At 38.4% G+C, this 27454-nt stretch overlaps 1 protein-coding gene across 7 annotated transcripts in view; it reads left to right on the top strand.

Moving 5' to 3' along the window:
• The window catches only part of MEGF11 (multiple EGF like domains 11), a 293642-nt gene that overhangs the window by 92056 nt on the left and 174132 nt on the right, over window positions 1-27454 (top strand). For all 7 annotated transcript variants that reach the window (XM_069798622.1, XM_069798618.1, XM_069798621.1 and 4 more), the window contains exon 6: window positions 11657-11749. In XM_069798622.1, the coding sequence (XP_069654723.1) occupies window positions 11657-11749 (93 nt within the window). The remainder of the gene's footprint in view (window positions 1-11656; window positions 11750-27454) is intronic.

The raw sequence follows: 27454 nt of genomic DNA, 5'->3' as shown, positions 1-27454 counted from the left end.
TAGACCAAAGTGTAAAAATATTAAGATGCCAAATTGTGCAGAAGATCACTGTGGGACTTCAGAAAAGAAGTAACTTCTTCCTATTGAAACCATATATTTGCATCAGGAGCCTGGCTTTCAAAGGTGTTGAATGCTACAGTTTCCATCAACTTGGCTGAGAACTGTGGATATACGCCATTTCTAAGTAGTGTTAACATCTCAACAATAATAAATGTCAGCTGTTGCTGTTGAATTAACAACTGATCTGCAGATTAAGTTTTGCTTTCATATGGATGTACTAATTCTTTCTGTAGCTTTATATAGCAAAGCACCTTCCTGAGACATTTGCATGAGTTACTTCAGTGAAGTGGGTGACAGTGAAGCAGTACTGCATGAATTCTTCATGGGGAAAAAAAAAAAAAAGAGTGGGATAGGGGAAAATGGGTAGTAGGAGTGAACTAAAGTTGCCCAAAGTGCACATAGGTGGCAATTTTAGGTCTGAAATAGAGTCAGTCGGCAAATCAGTGTTCATTTTTAGTTCCCTAATTGTTCTCAGTGAAATAAGATGATGATGTTGGCTGATAGCTTGAAAAGCATCTGTTAACACTTCATACTCTAGTACAGTGTATGAGTGTTAATCAGATATCAAAAAGGTGAATCAGAGACAGAGCTTTCGTAACCAGCCATGGATACTTCGTCTAGAACCAGATATTCTTTGACTGTTTACACAGACGTTCTCTTTTTCTTTCTGTTACAGGATTATAGCATCCCACTTCATATTTGTGTATTGTTGCACATGCTTTTCACTTTAATAAAGTTTTTTTTAAGGCTCCCCAGGGAAATTTTTCATGAAACTTCAGTTCATTGCAGATTTGATCACAAAACATTTTTGAATAATTTATCTTAAGCTCAGTATTTCTAACGTAGGTATTCATTTTTGCAAACCTCACTTTCTCTGATGCAGTAAGTCAAGAGATATTTTCAATCTATTTAATCCCAAAGCTTCCCTTCTTTTTATCAAGATTTTTCCTTTCTGAATACTGTGATTTACTTCTATTACTGTAATGCCCAGAATTCCATGTACAAAACCACTAAAAGATAGCCTTACTTGAAAAAGCTTACAACTTAAGTGTGTAAATTGAGTCAAATAAAGAGATTTTTTTCTGATTGAAAATAAGAAACTGTGTGAGAAACACGTTATAAGCATACTTGTAAAGAAATGAAACCTGGTATTCAGTATAGCAGCCTACAAAAGGAGGCTTTCAGTTAGAGCAGTGTAGTGCATATACAAGCTCTGCTGAAGCAAGTCACTGGTACATATATTAGGATCTGGTATCACTACATCTGCATTCACAGGTGTCATGTTTTAGGAAAATCTACAGTTTAAATAGAATTCCTTTTAGAAGCATTATTAAAAGCATCCGAAATGATCTCTTTTTTCACCAAATACTGTGTAATAGTTTTGTTTGTGCAAATGCAACGTAACATTCACCTTATAGTAAAGGGTAGACATCTTCAATAGCTTCTGATAAAGTAGGTAAAAGTTTTTATTTCCAGCTCCCATCTTCTGTTTTCAGGCAACAGTGTGAATCACAGGAATTGGGAAGTACATTTTAGCACGTCTCATTAGTTGAAAGTTTCTACACTTAGACATTACTAAGAAATTTGACTTGATCCTAAATCAGTTGATGTCCTGCAATCTAGAGTTGGTTACAGAAAGTTTAAACTAGTGGCTTGAGATGAGAATCGGCCCCCGTAATTGTACAATGATGTGTTTCCTGGGGTCTTTTTTGCAGTTCTTTTCAGTAAGTTGTTCTGAAACACATTGCTGTGGTTCCTTTTGAAATGTGAGAAAAGTTAAAAGTGTCTGCATTTAAATATTCCATCCCCAGTAATGTTAGTGTAGCTTATATATTAACATGATCTTCAAACAGACTATGCTTCTATCCTTGATTTCATCAGGGTGGCCTTCATTTGCATTGTGTGGCTTGATCTTAAATGAAATCTGAAATGCATTGGCCCTCTAGGGCCCATGCCATCTAATAGCCTGGCCTCAATGACAGGTTTGCCTTTAGAAATTTGTCTATATTCATCCTATCTTGGTGAGAACAAAGAAAGGATTTTTGTTAGATTGGCTTGATGAAATTTGGAATAAGAATGAAGAAAGATTTTGTTTGAAAAATCAATAGTTTATTCAATGTGATACAGGACTAAAATGTATCTAGGAGAATCGGTGTAATTTAGTTTTATTAGGTGTTGAATTGTTCAGCAAAGATAGCCAGAAGTATCATGCAGTCCAGATGTCTTCATCTATCTACTTCTGATCTTTTAGGAACAACATTTTTGATGCACCCATCCTCACTCATACACACAGCACATACTCTCTGCCTATGAAAATCAATCAGCAGCGGAGTCGTCATTTACTGACAGAAAATAGAATTTTCTTGGCATGAAACCCACAACTCAGGGCAAGTCAGTAATCAGAGAACTACGGACATGTAGCAATGCTACCAGATCCAAAAATAAATATTTCACAGGAACAGTAATATGATGGAATTTGTACACAGAGAAATTCACTTAATGCCCTGAGTGGGTAACATGTAGCAAAATATGCAAGTGCTGTAATTTTGAGGTGATTTCCAGAGAACAAGGCAAGATGGCTTGGTTATTTTAATAGACTGTTTAGGCCAATGTCCTGCTCATGTCTCTCACCCTGTCTGCTGTAGCACCTCTGAGAATCTTGTCTTTGTTATAAATGTTTTTTTTAATAATAGCTCATTTTCTTTGACATTATCCTATATGCTTCCTCTATTACTGCTTAAATCAAACAGCTACTCAGCCAGTGTTGGCACCTGTAAATTCTTGGTCTATTTGAGTGATAAAGTCATAGTAAGAAAGCAGAGGTAGCTGTGGTACAAAGCAAGGCAGTAGCAATATACTAGTGAAATTTCTATAGTGAAGCTCACTTGGCTACAAATGCCATCCCATAACTGATGAATTTCATACAGTTCTGTCATGTGTGATACAAGTACTTACTTGTTCATCTGTAATTTAGTTACCACCTTCCTCAGCTGTAGGGCGCTGCATGTTCCTCCAGTGTTTTTATGATGGAAATGTTTATTTCCGACTTACCACTTTTAGCTAATTTCTAACTTGGTACTTTGCAACTGGCATTCAACTTTCCATTCCAACACAACTCCTAGGAGAGCCCAGACTGCAGACAAAGATACCCATACCTGTGAGTGGAGAACAGTCATTCCTTTAGCAGTCTGTTGAGTGTAGTTTGATACTACCTGCCATCACAGATAGTTTGGTAGACAAGGTTATGCTTGCTCTTCTTCTGGTAGGTTTGGCTGCTTCTCTGTATGTTGGCAGGAAAGCTGAAAGGACCAGGACCTTAGTTAAGTACAAGCTTCTCCTCTATTCCCCAGCCAGTCAAGAATTTCACTTCCTGAGGCAGCAAAAAAATTCCCCTAAGGTTAACAACAGAATGACTGGGGAATATTTCCACCGGTTTTGACACAGGAGAATTGCTTCTTCCCTCTTCTGTCCTCAAAAAACCTGAAGCTTCCTGCTGGCAAGTACTATTTGACTGCATTTAGTTTTAGTGGAATGAGGTCTGCTAGATCGTATGCAGAGAGAATGAAAGACAATGCATAAGAGTAGATGTTAATATTTCTACATTACTTAGAAAAAGATAGTAATGCTCTTTCTAAGGGTGCAATATAAAGCACAATTTGCAGACAAATTGTCATTAAGTTTGCTAGTTGGATGAATCAAGTAGAAAATTAACTAGTGAAAATGTATTTTCTACAAATTGCTGGAAAGAGTTGGTCAATTTACCAAAATGGAAGGAGTAGACAGAGGGCACAGGAGGGGAAAAGCTTTCCTGGGTCATAGATTCTGCTCTGCTGATTCAGGATCTCTCTTAACCTCATTAACAGTTTGAACTAGTGATAATGATTGTTTTGAACCCTGCAGTGAGGCAATGGGAAATCATTTACCAGAAAAAGTTAAATGCTGAAATTATCCCACAGAATAATATTTTATTAGAACATTGATCAGCAGAATTGATCTCAGCATAAGTCTTTCCTCTCAATGTGGTAGAATGTAATGATTATTTCTTGTTGAAGCAATGGCAGAAAATGCATAAAATCAGTTGCAAGCCTTAAACAATCAACAGTTATCAATATTTAGCTGATCTCCAAAGAGTTCTTTATGGGCTCAGATTCACTTTCTGTGATAGCACTGGGAAAGACTGAGCCTTAGAAATGGTAAGTGATTTGGGAGTGTGACTTGCCTTAAAGTAGTCAGGATTTCAGCTGAGGGTGGAATTTCTCTCTTCACCCCACAGAGCAAGCCCAGGTGTTTGTATCTCACGATCCCTATGGAGCACCGGGGGTGAGCAAGAGACATACCTGTGTGGACTGACATCTCTGACCTTGGTCTGAGGTCTTGCCTTTATATGTGACCTTAGTCATGAATCTGTTGAACTCAGGCATTAGACAGATGCTTTGTCTTCACTGCAGAATGTGCTTAGTTCTTAAACTTAACTCCCTCATGCCTTTGCACACATTCCTCTTGCCAGAGCTTGGTTGTGACTTTATCTACAGACTAACAGATTAGTGTTGCTTTTACTCAACCTCATAACCTGTCCACTTTGTAGGGAAGATGCACTTCAGTGCTCAGAGTCTTGCAATGCCTTCCCACCATTCCCTTTTTGTGCTTTGAAGTACTGCAAAGCTCTTCCGTTATTCACACAGACAAAGATACAAAGTGGTTCAGCTTGATGACCCCAGGTCTGCTCTTCTGACATTTGCTGCTACAAGGAGGCTGCTTTTCAGCTCTCATTCAGACATTATTAAATGGTAAGTACTGTCTCCCATTCTCTCTCTCTACCAGAGCAGATGAAGCCAATGGGGCATCAAAATGACACAAGGAGTCTGTTAAATGTGTGACTCCTATCGACCTCTCCTTTTGCAGGGCTCTAACCTTCTCCTCTATTACCGTCACTGGTACTATTTTATGGTCACTGATACGATGCCATTCCCTTGTCAGGGATGTGCTGCTCCAGCTCAGCTGTTCCTCAGAACCAACCAGACTGCAGTTCTAAAAAGTGCTCCACCAGTCTTGCTTTTCTCAGGGCACGTAGAAAAAATGGCAGTCTCTTCTCTACCTTGACCTTCCCTTGGCACAGTTTATATCCCTAACCACTCCCTAGAGTAAGGCCTACAGCAGGCAATAGATTGCAACATGAACTAAGCTAGATTCTCATCAGTGCCAGATCCTCCAGTAATCAGTAAACTGTGAGCATTCCTGCTGTGAGGAACCTGAGAGTCTGAAACACCGAGGTTTGGCTGGAATTATTCCAGGACCTGTAAACTAGCCCATGTCATCCGCCTGGGACGCCATGACAACAGTGTGGCAGGTCCTGTGTTTACCTTCTCATTAGTCATCAGAGCCTCAGATTGCCATTTATCTTGTAATAGAAATCTGAACTGAAACTATCTTAGATTTTATGCTTATTAACAAATTTTCACCTCCTAGCAGATTCATATAGGGATTTACTGATATTTTGTCAATGATGACAGTGACATATGTCAGATTCTGCTCCTGGGAGGAGACAAAATCCTCAAAATGTATCATCTCCTCAATTCTTTTACTTCAGACATTCACAAGTCCTCTCTGGCATAGCCTACTCCCTAAGCTTTGGCAGGGTGTCAAGACTGAAGATAACACAACCTAGCTGCTATCTTGAACAGATCAATAAGGCAATGGTCAGAGACTCCCCATGTCCCAGACGACAAGAAAGACCATTGATTCTGCTCTGATTGCATAGATGCATAGTCTCTAATTCCAAATCTGCCAAAAAAATGTGATGGAATTGCACCTACAGGAAAAGGAGTTGATCTTGCGACCCATTGCTGTTATATGATCTGCATCAGTCTCATCTTTCCTTTGCTCACATTGATCTCGTTGTTTTTGTATTTTTTAATTAGTACTTTCATTGGATACCAAGAGGGAGATGAAAAGGGTTGCCATACACTGAAACAATAAATTCCTCAAAGCCTGAGCAGGCTTTGAGATCTCTTCATATCTTCATCTATTAAAGTTGCTAAACCCTGCATTAAAGTGCTATCCAAGGTGATAAATTAATGGATGTATCCTGAGTGATGGCCACAGAAATAGACATTAAGCAATGCAAAGAACTATTATCCCACTTCATTGAAACAATTATCCAGGAAACCATCTAATTGGCATGATTCGTGACGGAAAGTCAGTGATTTAGAGAGGGAATCTTCCGTTCCACAAATAAGCAATAATCTAAGAATGAGGAAAACCTACCTACATGCATTAGCTGTAGTCATCTTTTTTCTACTATCAAACCTCCCTTTCTGAGTACATTCTAAGAGAATCTAGCCAACAGCTGACTACAGGCTTATCTAATGAAGCTAATATCGTAGACTCAGCACAACCTGGATTCAGGCCAGTACATTAAGATGGAAACACCAGAGTGGCCCTGAGTGAATAGATTCCTAATGGATTAGGGGCAAGCATCTTTTTCATCTTTTTTCATCTTCTTTGACCTCTCTGCATTATCTGAAACCACTGGCCATGAGATAACTGCTATTTCACCTGACAAAATTATTCTTTCCCCTAAAAGTGGCATGAGGGACTGGAGGAATGTGCTAAAATGGCCCAAATTGTTCCAGGGACACATATTAAATAGTGAAGGAAGGCATCACTTTTTCCATTAAATTTCTTCTTTGTGTAGTCCAACAACTATCAAGCGTGGGGCAAACTGGTTAGATGACCTGAAGTTAAAATACCAGCAACATAATAGAAAAAATGCAGGTCTACCTTTGGTTCACAGCAGATATACGACATCATTGATCGGAGTTTGGGTGAGATCAGTGTATAGTGAAGAAAAACTGGCAGAGACTGCCTAAGCTAGGGCAGAGAAAAGAAAAGTATTTTGAAGAACTTGCAGTCATGGGGCAATGTCCTTTTGCTACATGTGCAGTCACAATAGACCAGTTTGTTCTGTGTAGTTCTAGGAGAGTGTCTGAATTTCTCATTGTGCTCTCATATAGTAGCGTCTGTATCTTCATTTAGCAATATTTTCCATTTTTATAGTGTATCTACGTTTATTTATGCTTTCCATCACCTCCTGGCTGTGCTACAATCCCTGGGCAGAAAGTCCACAGAGCCCAGGAAACTCTAGCTTGTACAGAACACTCCAGCACATCTCTTCAGCAGCACACGCTGCTATGAATAAGCACAGTCAATGAAGCCTGTTTTCTGCTTTCTGCGCTGGGTTCTTCTAGACTTTGTAATTATACTGGTCTCTGTTTTGAAGGTATGTTGCTTATCTGGCACAGCAAAGTCCCACCAGCTGAAGTGGGAGGGAGATGGAACTTGCTGGGTCAGTGGCTGTGCACTCCTCCAGGTTCAAAGGACCACTGCAAATGTTACCGTATTCCATCACAAGCACAAGACACCTTTTTTTTTTGACTCTTCCTTTTGTGAAATAAGTACACAAGTTATGGTTTTGGACAAGCTAACAAAACTTTCCCAAGCTAAATCACTCCATACTTATGTCCCTAGAATGAAACTCTTCTCTAAATGCACATTCACCTCTAGGAAAGAGGCTAAGAAAGTAATTGTGGCAGGTGTTAGTTATGTTGCTTAATGGAGTACAAGAAGTGAATGGGTTGATAATGTAGTGATGAGCAGGGTATAACAGTGTATATAAACAGTGTGGTACAGCAGGGTTAAACCCTGCAAAGTCATAGTTTGGATCCATACAGAGGAATGCAGCAGCAAGGAAGACAGAGTAGCTCCCCATTCATGGCCTGTGGCTGCTTTTGTCTGGGAAAAAATAAGTGTGGTGCCACTCAGTTGAAGTAACTCTGCAATGAAAGTATTGTCCAGGCAGGAGTCTGCTCCACTTAGCAGTGTACTCCTCAATAACAACGTCCAGGCTATTTCATACCATTGTAGACAGGAGACACAGACAACCCATTTAATATATCTAAATTCAAATTCAAGACAACAATGAAAAAATAAGTGCTAGTGTTAGAGAAATCTATGCAGTCATTTCAGGTGTGAAAAGAGTTTAATCTTTAGATCTATTTCCCTGAGGACTGACCTTATATGTTAAAAAAAGCACTGTTTGTAATTATAAAGTAAGTGATAAGCATCAGATGAATAGTTACGGAACCCTTTTGTTGACTTTATTCCATGATAAGGAGCAGTTGCTGTGTAACCTTGCATATGGCCAAATAACTCATGCTAAACGCATTGCTACAAAGATGGCATTTTGGCAGGGTTTTGATGTAGGTCATTTTATTACCAGGCTGAATGAAACTACAAATTGATCTTAAACTCATGCCAAGAATACTAATAATAAACTGATCAATGAGGTGCTGGATTGTTCAAGAGAATTGGTCAAGGGAAAATGCAGACATAAAAAGTCTGGAATTCCAAAGGTTGAACTGCTTGGGCTATTACACTGGGAGGAATTATATTCCTTGCATTAGTACAAGTTTTCTTTACTCCAGGGGCCTTTAGCTGAGTGTTGAACAGGACAGTGTCAGAAAGTATATACTTATCTTTATTTTTCTTGACCTTTATGTGCAAGTAATTTTTATAGTTCCATTAACTAGTAAGATCATTTGCAAACCACTGTACAAAGTATATTATGAAGAATGCCTTGGGGACCATTGTATCCTATTATGTTGAATGTTAATAGAATGAAAAATTAATTTAAACTCTAAAGATTAGAGCAAGGCAAGACTTCCCTTTTATAGGGGAAATTCAGAATTTTATTTGCTATGGTAAAACTTTAGAGTTGTACCCTAATATGACCTTTATATGGACCTTTATAGGCCTGATTCAAATCAGACAGTGCAGGAGTCTGATTATTTGCCTCTTTGAATAAAATGGCTTATATCAAAGCTTCCCCTTTTAAAAAGGGGGGATTTTTGTGACCCCCCACATATGGGATTACTCCTCTGTAATTTCACAGCTTTAAATGACTATATGCTCGTGAGCTCGTAGCTGCTTGTTTAGCAAGTTACTAAACCAGAGATGAGACAACCCACAGTTCCAAGGAGTGTCTTTACCTTACTTGCTTCTTTAATTGCTCATCTTCAGCTATGCAGGACTTCAAAACACCTAAAAACAAAGATGTGGTTCTCTATAGTACTTTTTTGTATTTTGCATATCACTGATTGCTTTAAAATGAGGAATACTATCTTGAGTCTCTTCCCAAGGGACTGGAGCACTACTACAAAAGTCAGCACTTTTGGCCATAGACAAGTGATTAAGTAAACTTTATTAGCTTAATTAGTCATTATTATTTCATATTTATGTTAACATAGTTAAAGTGTGACATGTTTGTGTGACTAAATCAACTAAATTTAGACCATTCATGAGCAGGACTTTTGTTATTTGGAAGAGAAATAGTCCACCATCAACCTTCTTGCTCACAAATTATGCCTTGGCCTGAGAACATGACTAAGGTAAAAGGATAAAAAAGTTGCACGTTTTACATGTAAGAATGATTTATTATTGTAAATGTCCATACAGGAAACAGAAAAATCTCAGTTTCAGTTTCCATACCTGTTGTAAAACTAATGTGTAAGAGTTACATCAATGAGAATTGTATTCTTTGATAAAGCTACATGGGGCAGAATTTTCAAAGTGTCCCTATCCCACCATATTGTATATCTATCTTTTAGTGCTCTCTACTTTTAATAACAAATTATAAGTTTGTGGCTGTTCTGTATGTAGACTTCTTGTCATAGATAACCAGCCTTTTTTAAATGATTACATGAAGGCGTGTATTCTTTATTGGAAAATCCAGTTTTTCTAGTACCCTGTCTTGAATTTCATCTTACAGATGTAGACTAGGATGCCTCACTGTCTTCAGAAACCCTAACTCAAGTAAAATAAATGCACAAAAGATTAGGACAATTAGCGACTAGAGAATTAGCTATTAATATTTCATGCCCCCTGCAATACTGTCTAAACACAAGATATGAAATAAGAATAAATCCCACTTTTGACATGCTTCGAACCTAGAAAGGAAATGACTAATCTAGAAAGATCTTGCAGTTGTTGTAACAAGGCAACATTCTAATCGCTGGTCACGTGTGATTTGATGGATAAAGAGCAGGAAGATTTGTCCCATAGGATTATTCAAAGTCCCCTTGTGATTTGAAGTTGGATTTAAATACATTGTGAGTAGCTTAGTGAGTTTGGTCTGCAATGACCCAAACACAGAATAGCCAGCAAAATGTTTCCATCAACTCTGTTGCCAGCTTGAGTGCAGACTGAAGATGTGATCCAATCTGGTAGTCCAAACAGAATGTCAAATACAGCAGGAATTGTTCAAATGTACAAGACATTGGTGGAAAACATTTGGCCCATGAGGTACCTGGGAACTGAAAGGGTGTTTCATATGCAGGTCCAGTGCAACACAAAGCTACTTCCCAAATCAGCTTTGCTGGCCTTGTTTTAGACAGGAATGAATTAATCTTTGTCTTGGAATATGTCTTTTGTAGTCCAGCTTCAGCCAGTTCTTGGTTAAGTAAGCATAATACCCACATTTCCCATCTGTTATAAAAACACAGGCTATACAAACATAGGTTAAATATGATATATATATCATATATATGATGTATCTTTTATATCTATGTATATATTTTTTAATATAGTCATCTCATTGCCACTACATCATATTCGTTAGTAACTCATACATGTTAGTCTAGATGGAAATTATACGTTCCAGCTTAATCATCCAATATGAATCACTGACACACTGAGTTTTTGGCAATGTCCTAAGTGGTAAAATGGAAATAAGGTAGTAAGCAGTGAAGTTCAGCCTTTAAAATAGTTATTCAGTATTGTTCAAGTTTCTTTGTATGTGATGGGTATATTGGCATACATTGGAAAGTAAGTCAGACATCAAAGCAGCACAGGAGAAGAAAAGTCTTGAAACCATGAGCTGTTCCTACTCAGGGAGAAGAAAAGGAGATTCTCCCATATATATCTCTAGTCAACTGGCAAGTGAGACAGTAAAACCAACCAGTTTTTCATAGTTTGAACCTTGAGGATATTGAACTTTCAATAATCCAACAGTGGACAAATAAGATATGGCACACTGTAGGTATGGAAAACTTGATGACCTTGAAAAGACAAGGCTGCACTTATAGCTACTACATCATGTAGTAAAATTATTTCTTCTCCTTGAGCCATTTTTTACAAATCTGTTTTGTATGTTAATATACTTTCAAAACCAAGCTCCATTTTATCTTATGAACAGTAGCAACTTGAGTGCAGTAGAAGAAGCTGTTATTCTGTAATATAATAATAATGTCAGTTTGGTAAAAATTTTATTATGAAGCAAAACTGCTAACCAAAGTAATTTCTGGTGTTAAGAGTTTTTCATTACAAAGAGCTGAAGTAACAAATTAGTTTATTGCTGTCAAGAGACCTATATTTTATTTTGGTCACTTAGTATTAATTAAATCTTGCAAGTAATTCTTTTTTGTGTGTTTGCTTTGTTTAATATCTTTAAACAAAATATTGCTCTCTAAGGCATAGTTTACTGTATGTTTACCAGCCACTTAATATGTTTACAATGCTGTGTATTGTTTCTTCTTAACAGCACTCTGCACAGAGGAGTGTGTGCATGGAAGATGTGTTTCTCCTGACACTTGTCATTGTGAACCAGGGTGGGGAGGTACTGATTGCTCTAGTGGTGAGTAAAGATTACAAAAATGTGATAAAGATATATGCTGCTATTAAAAAAAAAAGGCCTTAAATAAAGCAGTGGCCTTAGAACTTTGATGCTTTAAGTGGAAAAATGAAGGTTGTCCATTGGTTATTTTGCAACAATTAATATGTGATAATATGCTTTCCTATGATAATGACTTTCACCTTTTTTTGCTTGTTTTTACAAAGAAATGTTAAATGCAGTAGAGGCTGCTCTTAATGCTTTCGGTCCTGTTATTAGGATACCAGTATAGATAATATAGGTCTATTGTGAAGTTTTTCTCTCTTAAATCTTTAATACAACACATTCTTCATTAAATACTTTGTGGAGTAGTTGGGGTTGTTTGGAAAGCACTCTCTCTAGACAGAATCCTTGTCCTGTTGAAGCCAGTGGGAGTTTTGCCATTGACTTTTCATGCAGCCCAAATTCTACCTTCTGACTTGAAATCCACAGCTTAAATTATCCATACTGCAAAAGTTAGGGAAATGGTAGAGGTGGGAGTTCTGCACCTTTTGCTAGGAAATTAATTCACAGTTGAGGCTTTCAGTTCTTTCAGCTGGGGATGCTGTGTGTGTCAAACTCTCTTAATTGGTGATGATAAGTTCAAGTCTATGTGATCAGTTCATGCTGAAATGAAACAGCTAGTGTTCTTTCCACTACAAACATCAGAGATGTTATGTAACACAGGCCCAATACGTTATTGACATAACGGAAATAAGCTTGTTAAATGAAGTCTATTTGTGCATCAGGCAAGTAAATAAAGCTGCATCGAGAAAGATGCTGTGAGTCATTTACTGAGTGAATGTTTCATTTTGCTTTTACTTCCTCCCTTTCTCGCAAATTGATTGGAATCTTAAAGAAGAGGCATCATTACCAGGCAAAAAGATAACAGCAAAGGGATCTATAAAGGGAGGCATTAGAAGATAATAGGAGTTAAATGTGACTGGGGAGAAACACCTCCAGAGGCTGAAGTCAATGGGGCATACTCTCCTCTGGTCAAGTTACTGGTGTTTTGTCTGCAGTCTCCTCAGTTACAGGAGAAAAGGCAATAGGGAGAGAACAGGGAGGAAGGACAGAAAGAAACACCATGCTTTGGGGTTTGAAGCAACCTTTTGGGATTACCTGACATGTAGACAAGGGAAAAATTGGGCGGTATAACATACTGAATATATTTCTATAACAATAATCTTAAAAAAGAAAAATAGTACCTTCAATTGTAAAATATTGTATAGAATCTCAAGAACTCATTCTGGTTAATTTTAGTAATAGATATGTTTAACCTAACAGCCAGTGAGTATTTATACAGTGCGTGTGCGCTTAGAGAAGTTAATAATTAAAAAAACCCAACTGTGACAACATGGACATACACATATAGATGTATACATTTATACACACATGCATACACAGAGTAACAAGCACTCCATTCTCTGTAAAAATGAAGACGAAAGGATAAGATATCAAAGTACATATGGGTCTCGTGGACTAAAACTACTCAGTGACTCTTATTAAATTGCACTAATCTTGCAAGTGAAGATAAAAAGAAAAAGAAGGTTTTTCCTATATTGAATATTTAGCTTTTTAAAGTAATTAGGAATATTAAAGCACTGACAATGATTGAGATAGAAACATTATTCATAACTTTTATTTCCGCACTGGGCAGCAATCCAGTATATTTCATTTATGAGGTTTCAGCAGTGGAAAGAGAAGCGTTAGCCAATTCCTAAATTAAATATGCCCTGTTAACTTTTATAAATGATAGCCCAGGATTAGCTTCAAAATTTAAGCTTTCATTTTATTAATATAATTAGTGTGTTCGCTGGACTATAGTGCCCATTGTCTTTCATTCCATTTGTTATAAGCTGGGCAACATGCATTCTTGTCCTAAGGTCTGATCTGACAAGAACTGTCCAGTGTAATACTTGTAAGTGGGAATGGCCTCACAGAAGTTAGCTTTTATTGCAGCTGAGGATGCTGCTCACCTTTATTCTTGACACTATTCTTGACACTTGACACATCTTGACACTTTGGATGACCGGCCTCTTTATTGTTAGGGGACTTTGTTTAAATTAAAAGATATAGAACAGATATCAGCTGAATATAGTACACTGTTACTCTAAGTATTTCCAAGAGAGAAGAGAGAAGCTGGGAGCCTTTGCCTAACTGACGTTAACTGGATTTCTCAGATACATTGATGATCCACATATTAGGTCATGTCTTACTGTTATCCAGTAATAATGCGGAAAACATTTTTCACTTCTATTGGAATAATATATTACCTGTGCCTACTTTCTTCCTGTTGCTTCATTAATATTGGGTAGCTACTATGAAGGTTACATGTTTGCAATGACAAATACCGTTTGTTGGACGTTTCTGAATGGCTGGCCCTATAGGGCTGTGCTCTGGATAAACTGAAGCTGTTGGCTGTGTGCATGCCACCCCACTCTCTGTGGGGCCGTAGAATTTTCCTGTATGGTCCCCAGTATCAGTGATTTTATTAAGTCACAGGTATATTGCTTTTAATGTTGGCTGTTTGAAACTATTTTACTGTGAAAGGGATTGCTAGCCAAAACACTCCCTTTAAATTTAGAAAAATGTCCCAGGAGCTGTAATTGTTTCCTGAATTATCTCTCCTGAAAACAATATTGAGAAGTGGAGCCTACCTGACACTGGGGGTCATCTGTTGTCATTTACTTGGAAAAGATCTAGAGACAGTCACTCTTTTTGAGATAGATAGTATTTCAACACCCTGCAGACAAGACCGTTGTAACTTTCTAAAAGTTATATATAACTTTCATTTGGTTTGATGGGTGAAATTCAACCATAAGCAGAGCTCCAGCACAAGTTCCAAGTGTCACTTCATAACCAGAAGTCCAATCCAAATGTTCTTTTTTGGTGCGCTGCAAAGACTGCCCATGCCAAGAGAGGGTATGAATTCTGACACTGAGCACAGATGGGGAGGCAAGGTTTTGGTGTTAAATGCAGTTTCCCAGTGTTACAATTCTCCCTTGGCTAGAATATACTCAGTGAAATGTTTTGAATAGTTACAGCTACAGCCTGTAGTCATCCAAACAATTTAATTGTCTTTCTCAGACTTTGTTTCATGCTTTCCTAAAACTCAGCCTGTAAGACAACAATTACAAACCTTGCTATTCAGTGCAGCTTTCCAGTGACTGATCATGGTACATGTTAGAGTTCATCTGTTGTCAAGGTTAAAATAACTTGAGATGAATTGCTAAACAATTATAAAAAAACACTGTGCCATATTCAGCTCTGCATGCCTCTATACCTGTGTTTTACTGCATGCTGTTGTACATCTGTCGATGCCCACAGGCCTAGCCTTGATTTCATGCTATAAAGCTGCAATATATTAAGCCTTGATTACCATAACAATAAAAAGAGAAGTAATGAGGTATTAACTCAAGAAGCTCTTGAATAAATGTTTTCAAGGTTTTAATGATGCTAAAAATTAAAAGTTTTTAAAAAAAACCCATACCTTTTCCCTTCCCTTTTAACTTGTTTTGTTAAAATCATGCCCATTTTGTCCATGCAGTCTGCACTGTTGTTTTTTTAAATACAAAGGAAAATTGCAAATGCTCTGTGTGAACTTACCTGCTCACCTGTCCAATTATTTCAAAGCAATTAACTTCAAACAGTATGATATACTGGCTCGAAGTTCTGGTAGGAATATAATTGACTGTTGGTGGTTACCTGGCCTCTTCTGGGTCTTGATAATAGCCATCTGTATTTGCAAGCCGTTAGGCCCCGATCCAGCAAAGCACTTAAGCATATCCTTAACTTGACACATGAGTAGGACTTTTCATGTGCTTTAAATTAAACAGGTGTTTAAGGATGTTGCTGAGTCAGTTTTGAAGAAACAGCTAAACAGACCCCAGTGAAATCTAAACAAGCCTCTCATTGAATTCATCAGGCCTATAAGGAATAAGGTAGTCTTTCTTTCAAAATGTTAAAACTCACCAGGCAATATCATTGAAGACCATTTTGACTCTCATGAGCATTTTTCATTGCAGGGAAGATCACATAAATCTTTCTGGTTAGTAGGGGATTCACAAAACTGTGGACAACAGGTAGGAAAAAGAAAGTTCAGAGCAAAAGCCCTGAATTAAAAGCAAGAACCTTCCAAAATTGTGTGTGCCAGTTTGAAATTTCAAAGTAAACAAACACAGAGTTTGTAATGAAAAAAATAAAGTGGTTTTCAAAATGTTTGCTTTGCTATTAGTTTCGGGAGAAAATGTAGTACTTGCTTGAAGTGTAATTAAAGAGATGTTGGCATAGCAATGCCAAACCATCTTTCTTCCTGCTATGTCACCCGGGGGAGAGAGATTATAATATTGCTGTCTGGCATAGGCTGATCAGTAATGTACACATATGGATAACATAGTTTTCTTTGGAAAGGATATTTTGTACAAACTGTCATTAAGAGCAAGAACCTATTTCATCTTTATCTCTTTGTCAAAAATAGCCAAGGTCATAACAACAGGCAAGTATAACATCACAGCAAGATCACATTTAAGGGTATAGCGCTAGAGCAGCTGGAGTGCTTCAGTTCTGAGACTTGTGATGAATGAGAACTGCAGATACTTTGCTAAATCTGGAGGGGGGTTGCTTGACAAGCTATGGAAAGCAACAGTAGAAATCTCAGGAGAAAAATAGAGTATTTTAAAGTGAGTCTGTGGTGTTTTTCAGGCTTGATTTTGGCTTCCATGTTCTCAAAATGCTTTGAACTATTTCTGAACAAGAAATAAAGTTCAAAGAAAAGATTTCTGGTTTGTGAATACGGGCTCAAACAAAATTCAGCCTAATGTCAGGGACTGATCTGCCAGAATCATTAATTTTTTGTCCTCAGGTTTTTAGGATAGGATTGACTGGGAAACCACCAAGGTCCACCAAAGAGGTGCAAAGGTGCAAGACCTCAGCTGTTCAAACTTAGTCGGCCACTACTTAGATTCAGGGCCTGTCCCTGAAGGACATCTGTCCATGTTTCTTGCATGGGAATTTGTCTATCTGTCTGGGTTTGTATCACAGTGACTGTTGTATCTAAGTGCTAAAAGAGGTGACAGAACCGGGTACAGAGTTTCTGTTTCCACCAAAGCCCATGTATTTCATTTTTCGCTCCAGTTGTTGAGTTTAGATGCAGTTTCTAAAGATCTGTTGAAAGTTGTGAGACTTCGGCTGGGATCCAGGCTCACTTATTGCTTTAGCTGAAACAGAATTTCATATCCATAGGATGTGGACTTTAAAGTTTTAATATACTTTTCATTTAAGCCAAGCTCAAATCGCAGCTTAATTTTGATGTGATTTGCAGACTCAGTGACAACTACATCGTGCTAAGAGATGCAAATGTATAAAAACAAGCTCCAATGAGGCTCATACAAGCATCTTTCTGTAGCAATTACAGAGTGGAATTGATTTCTGTCTCTTCCAGTTCTAACAGTTTGCTCTTCCTTAAAGTTAAAAAATATTCAACTCCCTCCAGCCGCTGCTGAACTGGTGTAATCAGGTAAACAGCTTGTGTTTAATTTTTGCCTCTGCTGGATGTTGGGCCCACGCACTTGGGCTTGTGTACCCGGGTTGCATGTGTTAAGTAGTCTCTGTAGCAGCGTATCTTCATAGGCCCAGCCTACGCAGGACAGCCTGTAACCAGGGAATAAAAATGTAAACACAAGCTGCTGTTCAGTGCAGTTAGTAGCACAGAAGCATGTCCTGTATATATTTTTACACAGATAATTTGGCTGCATTAAACTGGGCTAATCCATCATTTTTCATTTGGCGGGAATATCACTTGCTGAAGCTGTTAATATCTACTCAATTGTTTGTGGCAGTTTCTCCTCACTCTCTTAGAGATATAATAGTGTCCTCTAAGCTTCCATGAGTTAACTGCTTTGGAGGTGCTGAAAGCTTATGGAAAGGTATGAGAGTCATATCAGCCTTGGCTTTTCCCACAGGAACCTGGGCTGAGCAAAGGGCAACAGTTGATTCTGGAAAAGGAAAAGTAGATCCAGCATTTACTTTGGGAAGAAACTTCTTTCTATACTTCTTCTATGCGATTCACTGATTCACTGTGATGAATAGATCAGTTGCCAGTTGTCCTACCTCTTGTACTAAAGTGAGTGAAAAATAGAAATTCAGCACCCTGTGTCCTTTTATCTTTCACCTTCATCTTCATCTTCCCTGTCAGAGTGTGGGAAAGGACTTCTTTCCTTAAAGCAGCTGGTCATGTCTAAAGCCAAGGTAGGGACAGATCATTTCCCTCCAGCAGTCCTAGCCCCCCTTTGAGACTACATCTTTTGAATGATTTTGAAGAGTCAGTTGAGCTGACCTGACTCTGTCTGCTCCAGTCCCTGGAGTTCTGTCTTCCAGTGCATGCTGTTGCTCTTAAGGCTTGATCTAGCAATGTACTTCGTGCATATGAATAGTCCTTTTAAAGTCAATAATGAACAACCCATGTTATTTAAGTTAGAGTAATACTTAAGTCATTATCTGAATGGGAACTTAAGAGACGAGGGGGGGAAAGCAGCATGATGAGGATCTCATTTAAGGACCAAGAGTTACTAGGTATCAACCAGGCTGCGCAATGGCAGGTACTTCTTTCAATGAACTAAAACCACTGTCAGCTTCACCAGCATCAAGAAAGAGAGGTTCAAGTGTAATGCCAGTTCTCCTGCAGAGCAGACCATGATATACCAAGTCAGTGATCTGAACAGATCCTTAGTTCTAGAAAGAGATGATGATTTGACCTACCACACAGGTGAGTACCAGAGGATACAGATGTGATAAGAAAATAATTTGGGTATGTAGTGTAACAGGCATCCAGTTGTCTAATAAAGATTTTTTAAAAATGCAAAATGTTACCAGAATAAGTCTGCACAATTATATGTAATCATTACAGTATTACCACAATCACCTCCTGTTGAAACATCCAGTTCTTTCCATGTTTGGCTGCTTTGGTTTAAGAGGTGAGTCCATAATGAGTTATGTATTGGAGTGAATATTCCTATAAAATTCAGGTGATCTGTTAAAACCATGCTTCCCATCTGTACCCAGAGTAGTAGCAGATGGGGCTGCTGCATGCTAAGGGTTTGTCTTCTAAATTGGCCTGAGGTAGCAACATCATTTTGGGAGTCTTTCTCTTTCTCTTGGTGTAGTTTTTCTATGTACACAGACTTTCTCTCTATATTACTGTAAAGAAGTGACTCTGTGGATATAGACTGGGGCTGCTAGGGTTTATGTGGTCAGCTGCAGTGGTGAACAGACATGCCTGTATTGATCTGGTCCTTGAGTGCTTAGCTGGAATAAAAGACATACAAAAAGGAGTCTTTCCTAATCTAGATAAATGACACACGGAAAAGTCTATATGTTATATAATTAATAACCAACAATCGTATGATTATAATGTTGATATATTTATGCATATACGTTGCTTTAAGGCACATCATAGCTGACAAACAGGAGGTGAGAGGACAGATTTAAGACCTAATGGCTACCTGGGCATATCACCTCACATTTACCCACTCTCCAGCCCCTGGTGAGCTGTATATGAGCAGTGTGGAAATTCTGTGTTCCATATAACCAAATCATTAGGCAACTGTATATGCTGCGTCTCTCTGGAAAATCAGTGTAATGGCTCTCTGAATCCAACACTGAATTCATGCTGTAAACCAATAAGGGAAGCTGCGGGCAAACCTTGTTGTATAAAAACTTACTTATTGCCTATTGTTAGGGCAGTATGTCAGGGATGGATGCTTCAAAAGGGAGTGTGAAAAGACATTTAGATTTCAGAGATGGGTGTGAACCTTTGGGAGCAAGCAGGCTTACACATGGAAGTTCTGTACCAAAGCAAGAGAATCGTGAGGTGTTTGTAACTGAGTGAACAGAGTAGCCTGCCCTCCCAAAGCAGAGCCCCACTGAACTTTGAGCACACCTGTCACATCTGGAAGTGAACTTTATAATGTAGCTGTTTTCTTCTCTGGGAATGGCTTGATGGTTGACTAAAACTTTACACTTTAAGGATAATTTTCAGTACATGAAACCATGGTTACTAGTACTGAATGGGCTAAATGCATTCCTGTGCATTTGTGTGATTATGCAAGGGGGAATTTGGCTCACATGCATCTTCCCTTGGCTGTTGAACTGGTGAGAGCAGAGGACACTTCATAGAAAGGCAGTGTATGTGTGACGAGTTGTTAGTTTTATTAATTTGACTGAGGTTTTTCTCACTTTAGACAGGGTAATAGCTATAAAAGAAAGAACCTACTAAAATATCCTTTTTAATGAACTGAATTACTAATGCTGAATTTCATTGCTGGAGCATCTTACAATAATGTGGCTGTAAATGTGCACTACACAAATGAACAGACTTTAGATCAATTTAAAAGTACCATTGGTATAATTTTATGGCCTGGTCACTAAGGACCTGTCACTTGGAGAAAAGAGCAGAATTCCCTCTCCCAAAGTGTAGGCAAAAATCTCAGATGTGGACACCCACTCAAAGTGTTCCCGGGGTTTTTGCTTGCTGACAAACAGAAAAAAAAGTATAGTGGTCCCTGGGAAAGCTTCTAAACCACTTGTCTCTGTGTTAGGTATGGTGAGGTATTTCAAGGAATGCTTGAGAGGGCAAAGCTCAGCTCACTGTCCAACACTAAGGTATGAGAAAATCCCATGGGAGCTATTTCAGGCACCTGAACCTGGAGAAGCCTCAGGCCTCCTGACTTTTGCTGGGTTATGAGTAACTGTCTCCAGAGACATGTGCTATGACTGGGAAAGGCCCTACTGCCCCATTCAGTGCTCCTAGGATTTTTCAAAAGATGCTGTTCTTCCTAGTTACAATACTGTTTTATGGGCGGTCTTTAAAGGTTGAAGTCAAAAAGAGAAACGAAAGGTTTCATTCAGAAATAAGACTTGAAATTTACCTCAGGCCCCCAGCAGGTAAAATTTGCCAGAAAATAGCAGTCATTCATCACCTAGCATTAGATACAAGCCTTCTTGTGTACTGATACCCGAGAGTTGCGGCAGAGTCAGTAAATACATTCAAACGGCATCAGTGAGCGTGCCCACGCATGGGAGAAAAGGTTGCAGGGAGAAGGCATGTAGATAGGCAGCTTTCCCTGTTAGTGACTGTTTCTTTGTTTAGCTATAAATTCCAGCATCTACATACAAAGTTACTAAAATACTTTATTTCAAAAAATAGCAGCGGGGTGTATTTTAACTATACTTTGGCTGCTGTACTGAACAGCTTTCTGAAAATGAAGTCCTTATCATTGGTGTCCTCTCCCTTCCTACGCCTGCTCACTGACCTGGTGTTTAATGTAGGCAGTGTCTTTGCTAAAGGAAAGTGTTACATGCTAAAATTTTTCCTCAGACTTCACCCTGATTTTGTGTGATCTTAGATAAGCTTCCACAAGGTGGGGAGTCCTTATTTCTTTTTGATTTCTGTGGGAGTTGAGTATATTCATTATGTGGGTTAACTGGGCCCGTATCAGAGCTGAAAAAGGATGGCAGACTGCAGTGGTGTTGGTAAGAGCTCAGCCATCAATTAATATCTTTGCTAAAGATGAGTGAGGCTATAATGTGCAGCTGGCCTTGGTGTCTTGGGTGGGTTGCATTTAAAATATAGCCTGGAGGCAGCTTTACTAACTTTAGAGATGTGATGCTCAGATCTGCAGAAGAGTATGCAGAAGTGATGCAACATGGCAGTTTAAAATGAGAGAATGATAATGCCGATTTACTCCATTGCCTAATGGGTATGTGACAGTATATTGAATCATTCTGTTATTTATTGTTTTAAAAGTTATTTCTGTGTCAATAAAATATTTGTGTATGAATAAGAGACCTCTTTTAGAGTGAAAGCTAGAGATAAACGTGCCATTGTACAGGTAAAACTTGGGTAAATTTTTTCTTTGGAATTTCTTTTTACAATAGCCTTACAATCGCTTGCATTTCTAGTAGCTTCTCAGTGCCAGGAGTAGGCCATGATGACCTTAAATCACTATGTGTAAAATGGGAAAGTTTCAGGGAGTTTTCTTCTTTGTTTTACCCAGTGTTTGTGCTATTGTAAGTATGACAGTGTACTTTTGAAGTAAAGTATTTTCAGAAGATTCTCTGAGAAATCCTGTTCTCCTAAGTTACACTCCTGAAAATCCCTCCTAGAAACCTCACGTGATACCCTGATACTTATTTGTAGTCCTTATAAAACACTGAAAAAAGTTTTCCACAGGAGCAGATATCCTGTGTCCCCAGTGAAAAGAATGTTTGTTGACAGCTTGTCTGCCTCAGTGATGTGGAGAGAAGTAAAGAAATAGCAGCGGACTTAACAAATGCATATCTGACTGTAAATCCAGGGTTTGGCAGAACAGAGTCTTCACACCACTGCTCGCAGGTGAGCGTTTTGCTCTCACTGCTAATCTGGCTTTGGCAGGGAATGTAGAGGGCCCATAGTTATCTGTAAGGAAAGGCATACAAAATGATGAAATACATTGTGACCAAAGGAAATAAATGAGCAGATGGTGTGCTAGCATTCTACCTGACACTCCAGAGGAGGTGGTTGTAGCATAACCACCGATTACAAACATATAGTTATGAACAGGGGCCAAATCCAAGAAAAGCAGGGGGAAGGTGATATGCAGGGAAGCATGGAATGAAAAGCAGTGCAAAATAAAGATTGAGACATGACAGAGAAGGAATTTGGGGGGGAATGGAAAAATAAGCAAGGTGAGATGACAGAAAGAAGCAGCTGGGGATAGGAAAGGAGCTCAGTGGGCAGATAACTGGACTTGAGACAATAAATAGCTGAATTCAGATGTTTTGCAAAATGAGCACTATGCTGCATGTAAGGCATCAAGAATTTGAGACTTGTGAGCAGACAGTTACTGGCTGATTCTACCAAGTAGAAATTATAGATTTTGTCAAAATAAGAAAGTGAAGGGGAAGGAGTGGGGATAGAATGGTGGTGGGAGACGCCACAGCCAGGGCAGTGAGGGTGAAGATTACAATGAATTTGAGAGAACAGAAGGAATCGCAATGATAAGGGGAAGGCAAACTTCAACATGCCAGGAATTGCCTCAAATGGGAAAAGCAGATATGTCAAAAGAATGTCTTTTTATCATGCAAACAATTTAATAAAGTGAGAAAAGCACCTAATGCGTGCAAAACAGTGGTGATAACTTGACAGAAGAAGGATTTAGAGATAAAGTGCTCTGGTTAAAGCGGCGTTTGTCTGGTTTTTGGTGCCGGCAAAGAAACCCATTTAAGTGTTTATGAAGGGATGTAAACATCTATTCTATACTAGTCATCGGCACTATAGCTTCAATAAACACTGTTTAATGTTTAAACACAATGTATTGAAGTGGGATGCTGGAAGTTATAGTGCATTCGACTGCCAAAAATGCCTTTTCTTGGCCTGGAAGGGTAGTGCAAGCAAAGAAACTACAATTTTCAATAGTAAATTTTTATTTTGTTACTGACAAAACTGTTAGGTGAAATACCAGAAATTTTGCACATTAAGGAAGATTTCTACGGTCAAAAGTTCACTTGTATTGCTATACTCATGAAAATACTTTACACCTTCAGTCTTAACCCTTCCTTATACCATTTGATTATCTTGAAAGTGTGGTCTATAACAAGCACATCCTCCAGTCATTTCTTTACAGCTCAAAAAGACTCGATTCAGTGCAGAGGAATGGCAAGATTTTATTTATTAAACGTGCCTGTGTTAACCCAGCAGAATATCTGAAAGTTTGGGAGTGAAAATGAGAGTTCAGAAGACCTGAATCTTGTTCAAGACGACCATTTGTCAGGAAAGCTGGGAAGAGACCCAAGTGTCACAGATATGGGTGTCACTCTATTTGTAATGACAAGAACTCATGAAATATGATCAGTGACCTAAAAGATGAGTAGAACCAGATAATAGCGATGCATGTTGAGTTTCTTGGTTGTGGAGTAAAATGAAAACAGGCCTACTGCTACACATAGACTTATGCTTTAAGAACTATAGGGACTTCACTGAAGAAAGGTGAAAAAAGGAAAGCGTGTGAGAAAGGTTCCCATCCACAGCATAGTAAGTTTTAACCACTTTCATAGCTTTGGTGTGTGCTGTGCAAGGATTTAAGCCCCATTAGGAACAACAGTAAATGCCAGATAGAAGTGATGTCTGTATTATTACTAAGAGTATTTTAAATCAGGAAGATCTTTGAAAGAAAGAAAAGAGATAAAACACTCATTCTTTGATCTTGGAGGGTGGGCATTCAACAAAAAAGTCTCTGCATTTCATCATTTTCAATAGCTTTTCTGCCTATCATACAGTGCCTATTCATGTAAAGGCCAGAGACTGCTAGGCTATATAAGCCTTGTCCAGAATGCTTAAAAATATATGCATCAAATGCAGGGTAGATTGGGTGAAATTAGCCTGCAAAATTCAAATTTTAACAGAAACAGCTAAAACATGAAACAACGGACATTTATGGTAGTAATAGCAGCAAGGGTTTCTTATCCTTTCTACTGTCTGCTTAAATCTCACCTTTATGAACCCATGGCACAGAGTTGCAGTGTTCTAATTATGTAGCAGTATTAGTAAATCATGAAAATTGATTGCAGGAGAGTGTTTAGCCAAGGACCAAAGTCTGATACCCTATCTCACTTACTTAGATTACAGTGATGGTTTCCTAAATAAATATCAAAGCCTAGAAAAAAACTGCAGAAGGAGGCAGGTTAGCAGAAAGACATGAGGATTTGCTTGCAAGGTCCATTTTTCCATAGAGATTGCAAGGTTTGCTGCTGGGGTGGGAGGTAGGGGGATGTGACTGTAAGCTTGATGAATTCTTGGGAATCCAGAATAACCTTTGCTTCGTCGTCTACTTCAGCCTGTCTATTAGTGCTTCCCAATTACATAGTATCTAGTTCAATTGGAATAGCAGTAAGAAAATACATGCATTTCTGCAAATATTATTTCCATCTTCTAGGATAAATTCTAGCTACTGGGATTCTTCAGATTCCAGTTTGGGGATACTGGTAGAGGGTGGTGACTCCTCCTTCCAGAGTTGGTGAGGATAGGAATATAAGTTTCAGGACAGAGCCCAATGAATTTGTTTGCAACATCAGGTGAAGAATTACTTCTTTCAGAGCTTATTCAGAAGTGTATAGGGAAGAGGGTCTTGTTATTTAGCCAATTCATAGAATCTGATGGCGGCAGCCTAGTTCTGAGTTTCTTAGAGACCACCACTTTGTGAGATCAGTAAGACAGTCTCACCATCTTTCATCCTCAGCAGCTGGGTTCCAGGCCTCTTCAGAGTGCTTAGTTTCACAGCTTACTGAGATCATTGAAATATGAAAGTTCCATTTAAGCATTAAAAAACTCCCTTTTACTGTAAGGGTGATTAAATACTTGAGTAAGTTGCTCAGAGAGATCATGGAGTCTGTCCTTGGAGATATTCAACACTCAACTGGACATAGTCTTTGGCAACCTGTTCTAGCTTACCCTGCTTTGAGCGGGGGGTTTGGGCTAGGTGATCTCCAGGGGCCCTTTCTGCCTCAACTATTCTACAGTTTTATGACTCTATGAATTATTTTATTCCTGTAACTTTAGTGATCTCTGAATCAGAGCAAGCAGCTTACTGAATTGCTAGAGATGATAGAAAACATAGAATATATAAGCAGCAGGTCAGAGTATTCTGAAAGCCCATGGGAATCTTCTGCATATTAGAGAGAGTAGAACTTTTTTATGGTGAGCCTATCCAAAGAATTATATGGTTATTCTCGTTCTGAAATCCTGAAATGCCGTGGAAATTCTCTTGACAGGATGGATTTTGGGTACCAGTAAATTCAACAATACTAGAATTACTTACTCATATTCAAGAATTTAGTCTCTGTTCCCAACTCTGTTTCTGGACTGCTGCGTCATTCTGGATGTATCCCTTTCCCTCTTTGTATTTCGTTTACTGTTTTATAAAATGGTAAACCTAACCTCCTTTGTGTGGGATACTAGAGTTCCTAGATGAAAACTGCTACTGAAGAAATAGATGTTCTCATTAAATTAGTAAGATGAAATGTTGTGTGTTCTGTAGTGAATGTGTATGTTCTATCTGGCAGAAAGAAATGATGTTAATTAATTACTTTGACATGCAGTCATGATGTTGCAGTCTGTATTATAGATGTCCAGATGTTGGGTTGTTCTTCCACGATGCAACATGTTTGAATGTATTAGGAGGTGCATTTTTTCTTTGTGTATGACTATGACAAATTGAGGCACAGCCAAGCTGCTAACTTGCTTGAAGGCATCTTTCACGCTTCATCCATTATATGAGTGATAGATGGTATTAAACCACTTCTTCTTTGTGAGGAAAAACACATTGTGGATAATGGAAAGGAAATCATCAGCACTAATATTTATCCCAACTTTGTTTTGTATCTGCAAGATCAATGTTTTTTTAATTCACTTTTCATTCTCTTTTGCTTCATTTGCTTTGTTGTTGTAGAGGACATGTTGCATCTTGGGAGAGCATTGGATCACATTTTGATCACAGTTTTATTAATACAGAACTACACAAGTGGAATTATTCTGGATTCATAAAAATGACAACAGAAACTCAGCCATTGTCAGATGTTTAAACTCAGTATTTAACATTTCTGAGTTGTTTCTTTATAGTGGGTACAACTACTCTTGTCAGAATTGTCTTCTAGTCTGATTACAGAAGGAGACGGGTATCTTCATGTGTACCTATCATGTCTCCTGCACTGACCAATTGACCCAAACCAACAGGTTGGTAGAGAGTTCAAAGTTAACAATTTCCTACAAGTTTTGTGAAACGTATTGTTTGGATAGAGCAGGGAGACACACATTTGTTCCACAGTGAAGGGAAAGTTTACAGATCAAACTCAGAATTATTTCTTCTGATTCATTTGTCGGATTACTATTCAGCATGCACATCCAGGCCAGCCAAGCAGCACATGGAATTCAAACAGTAGTAGTCTTTTGTTGTCTTTTGCCCTTTGGGGGTTAGATGGCATAGGAAGAGTCTATTAATACTGAGCAGGTGTGGCAAGGGAGAGACACGGAGAGGAGGAACTACAGATATTGCAAAGATGTATGAAATTGTAGGTGATTTGATGGATTGGATTGGACTGGTATTGTGATAATGGGAGAGCATCAAACAGAACACAGAACTGTCTGTAGGAAAACAGGCTTCATGGTGTAAACTAAAATTTAAATCTCAATTCTGATTCTCAGGAACTTGGCAAATGCTATTTCATCTGCATTTTTGAAAGCCCAGTAATGTGACTATGCGGCCAGTGCACTGCCAAACGAGGAAGTTGCTTCCCCTTGAAGTTATACGGTTTCTTTTAATCCTGTGTTTTCTAATGGCTATTTTGTTTTTCCTTTTGCTCAGTTAAGATGAAATAAGCAGGCAGAGTCAAGATGAGAACCATCAGGTCAAATTAGAGAGATTTACACTTTTCAAATTTCCATAGTTTCCTTCACAGTGGAGACATTTTCAAGAAGATGGAGGGATCCAAGTATCTTCTGCGTTTAGTTTTTGATTGGTTCTGCAGCTACGTAGGACAATTTTAATAAATACCTGGTTCATGAACATTTAAATGTGCTGACTTTTCTGTATGGCATTACATGTGTAACTCTTATTCTATCATTGTATCATTTTTGTCTTTGCCTTAGTAATTTTTGAG

Source organism: Haliaeetus albicilla, chromosome 12 (assembly GCF_947461875.1).
Source record: "Haliaeetus albicilla chromosome 12, bHalAlb1.1, whole genome shotgun sequence".
In the NCBI taxonomy this organism is placed as follows: domain Eukaryota; kingdom Metazoa; phylum Chordata; class Aves; order Accipitriformes; family Accipitridae; genus Haliaeetus; species Haliaeetus albicilla.
This window is presented reverse-complemented; position numbering and strand designations above follow the sequence as displayed.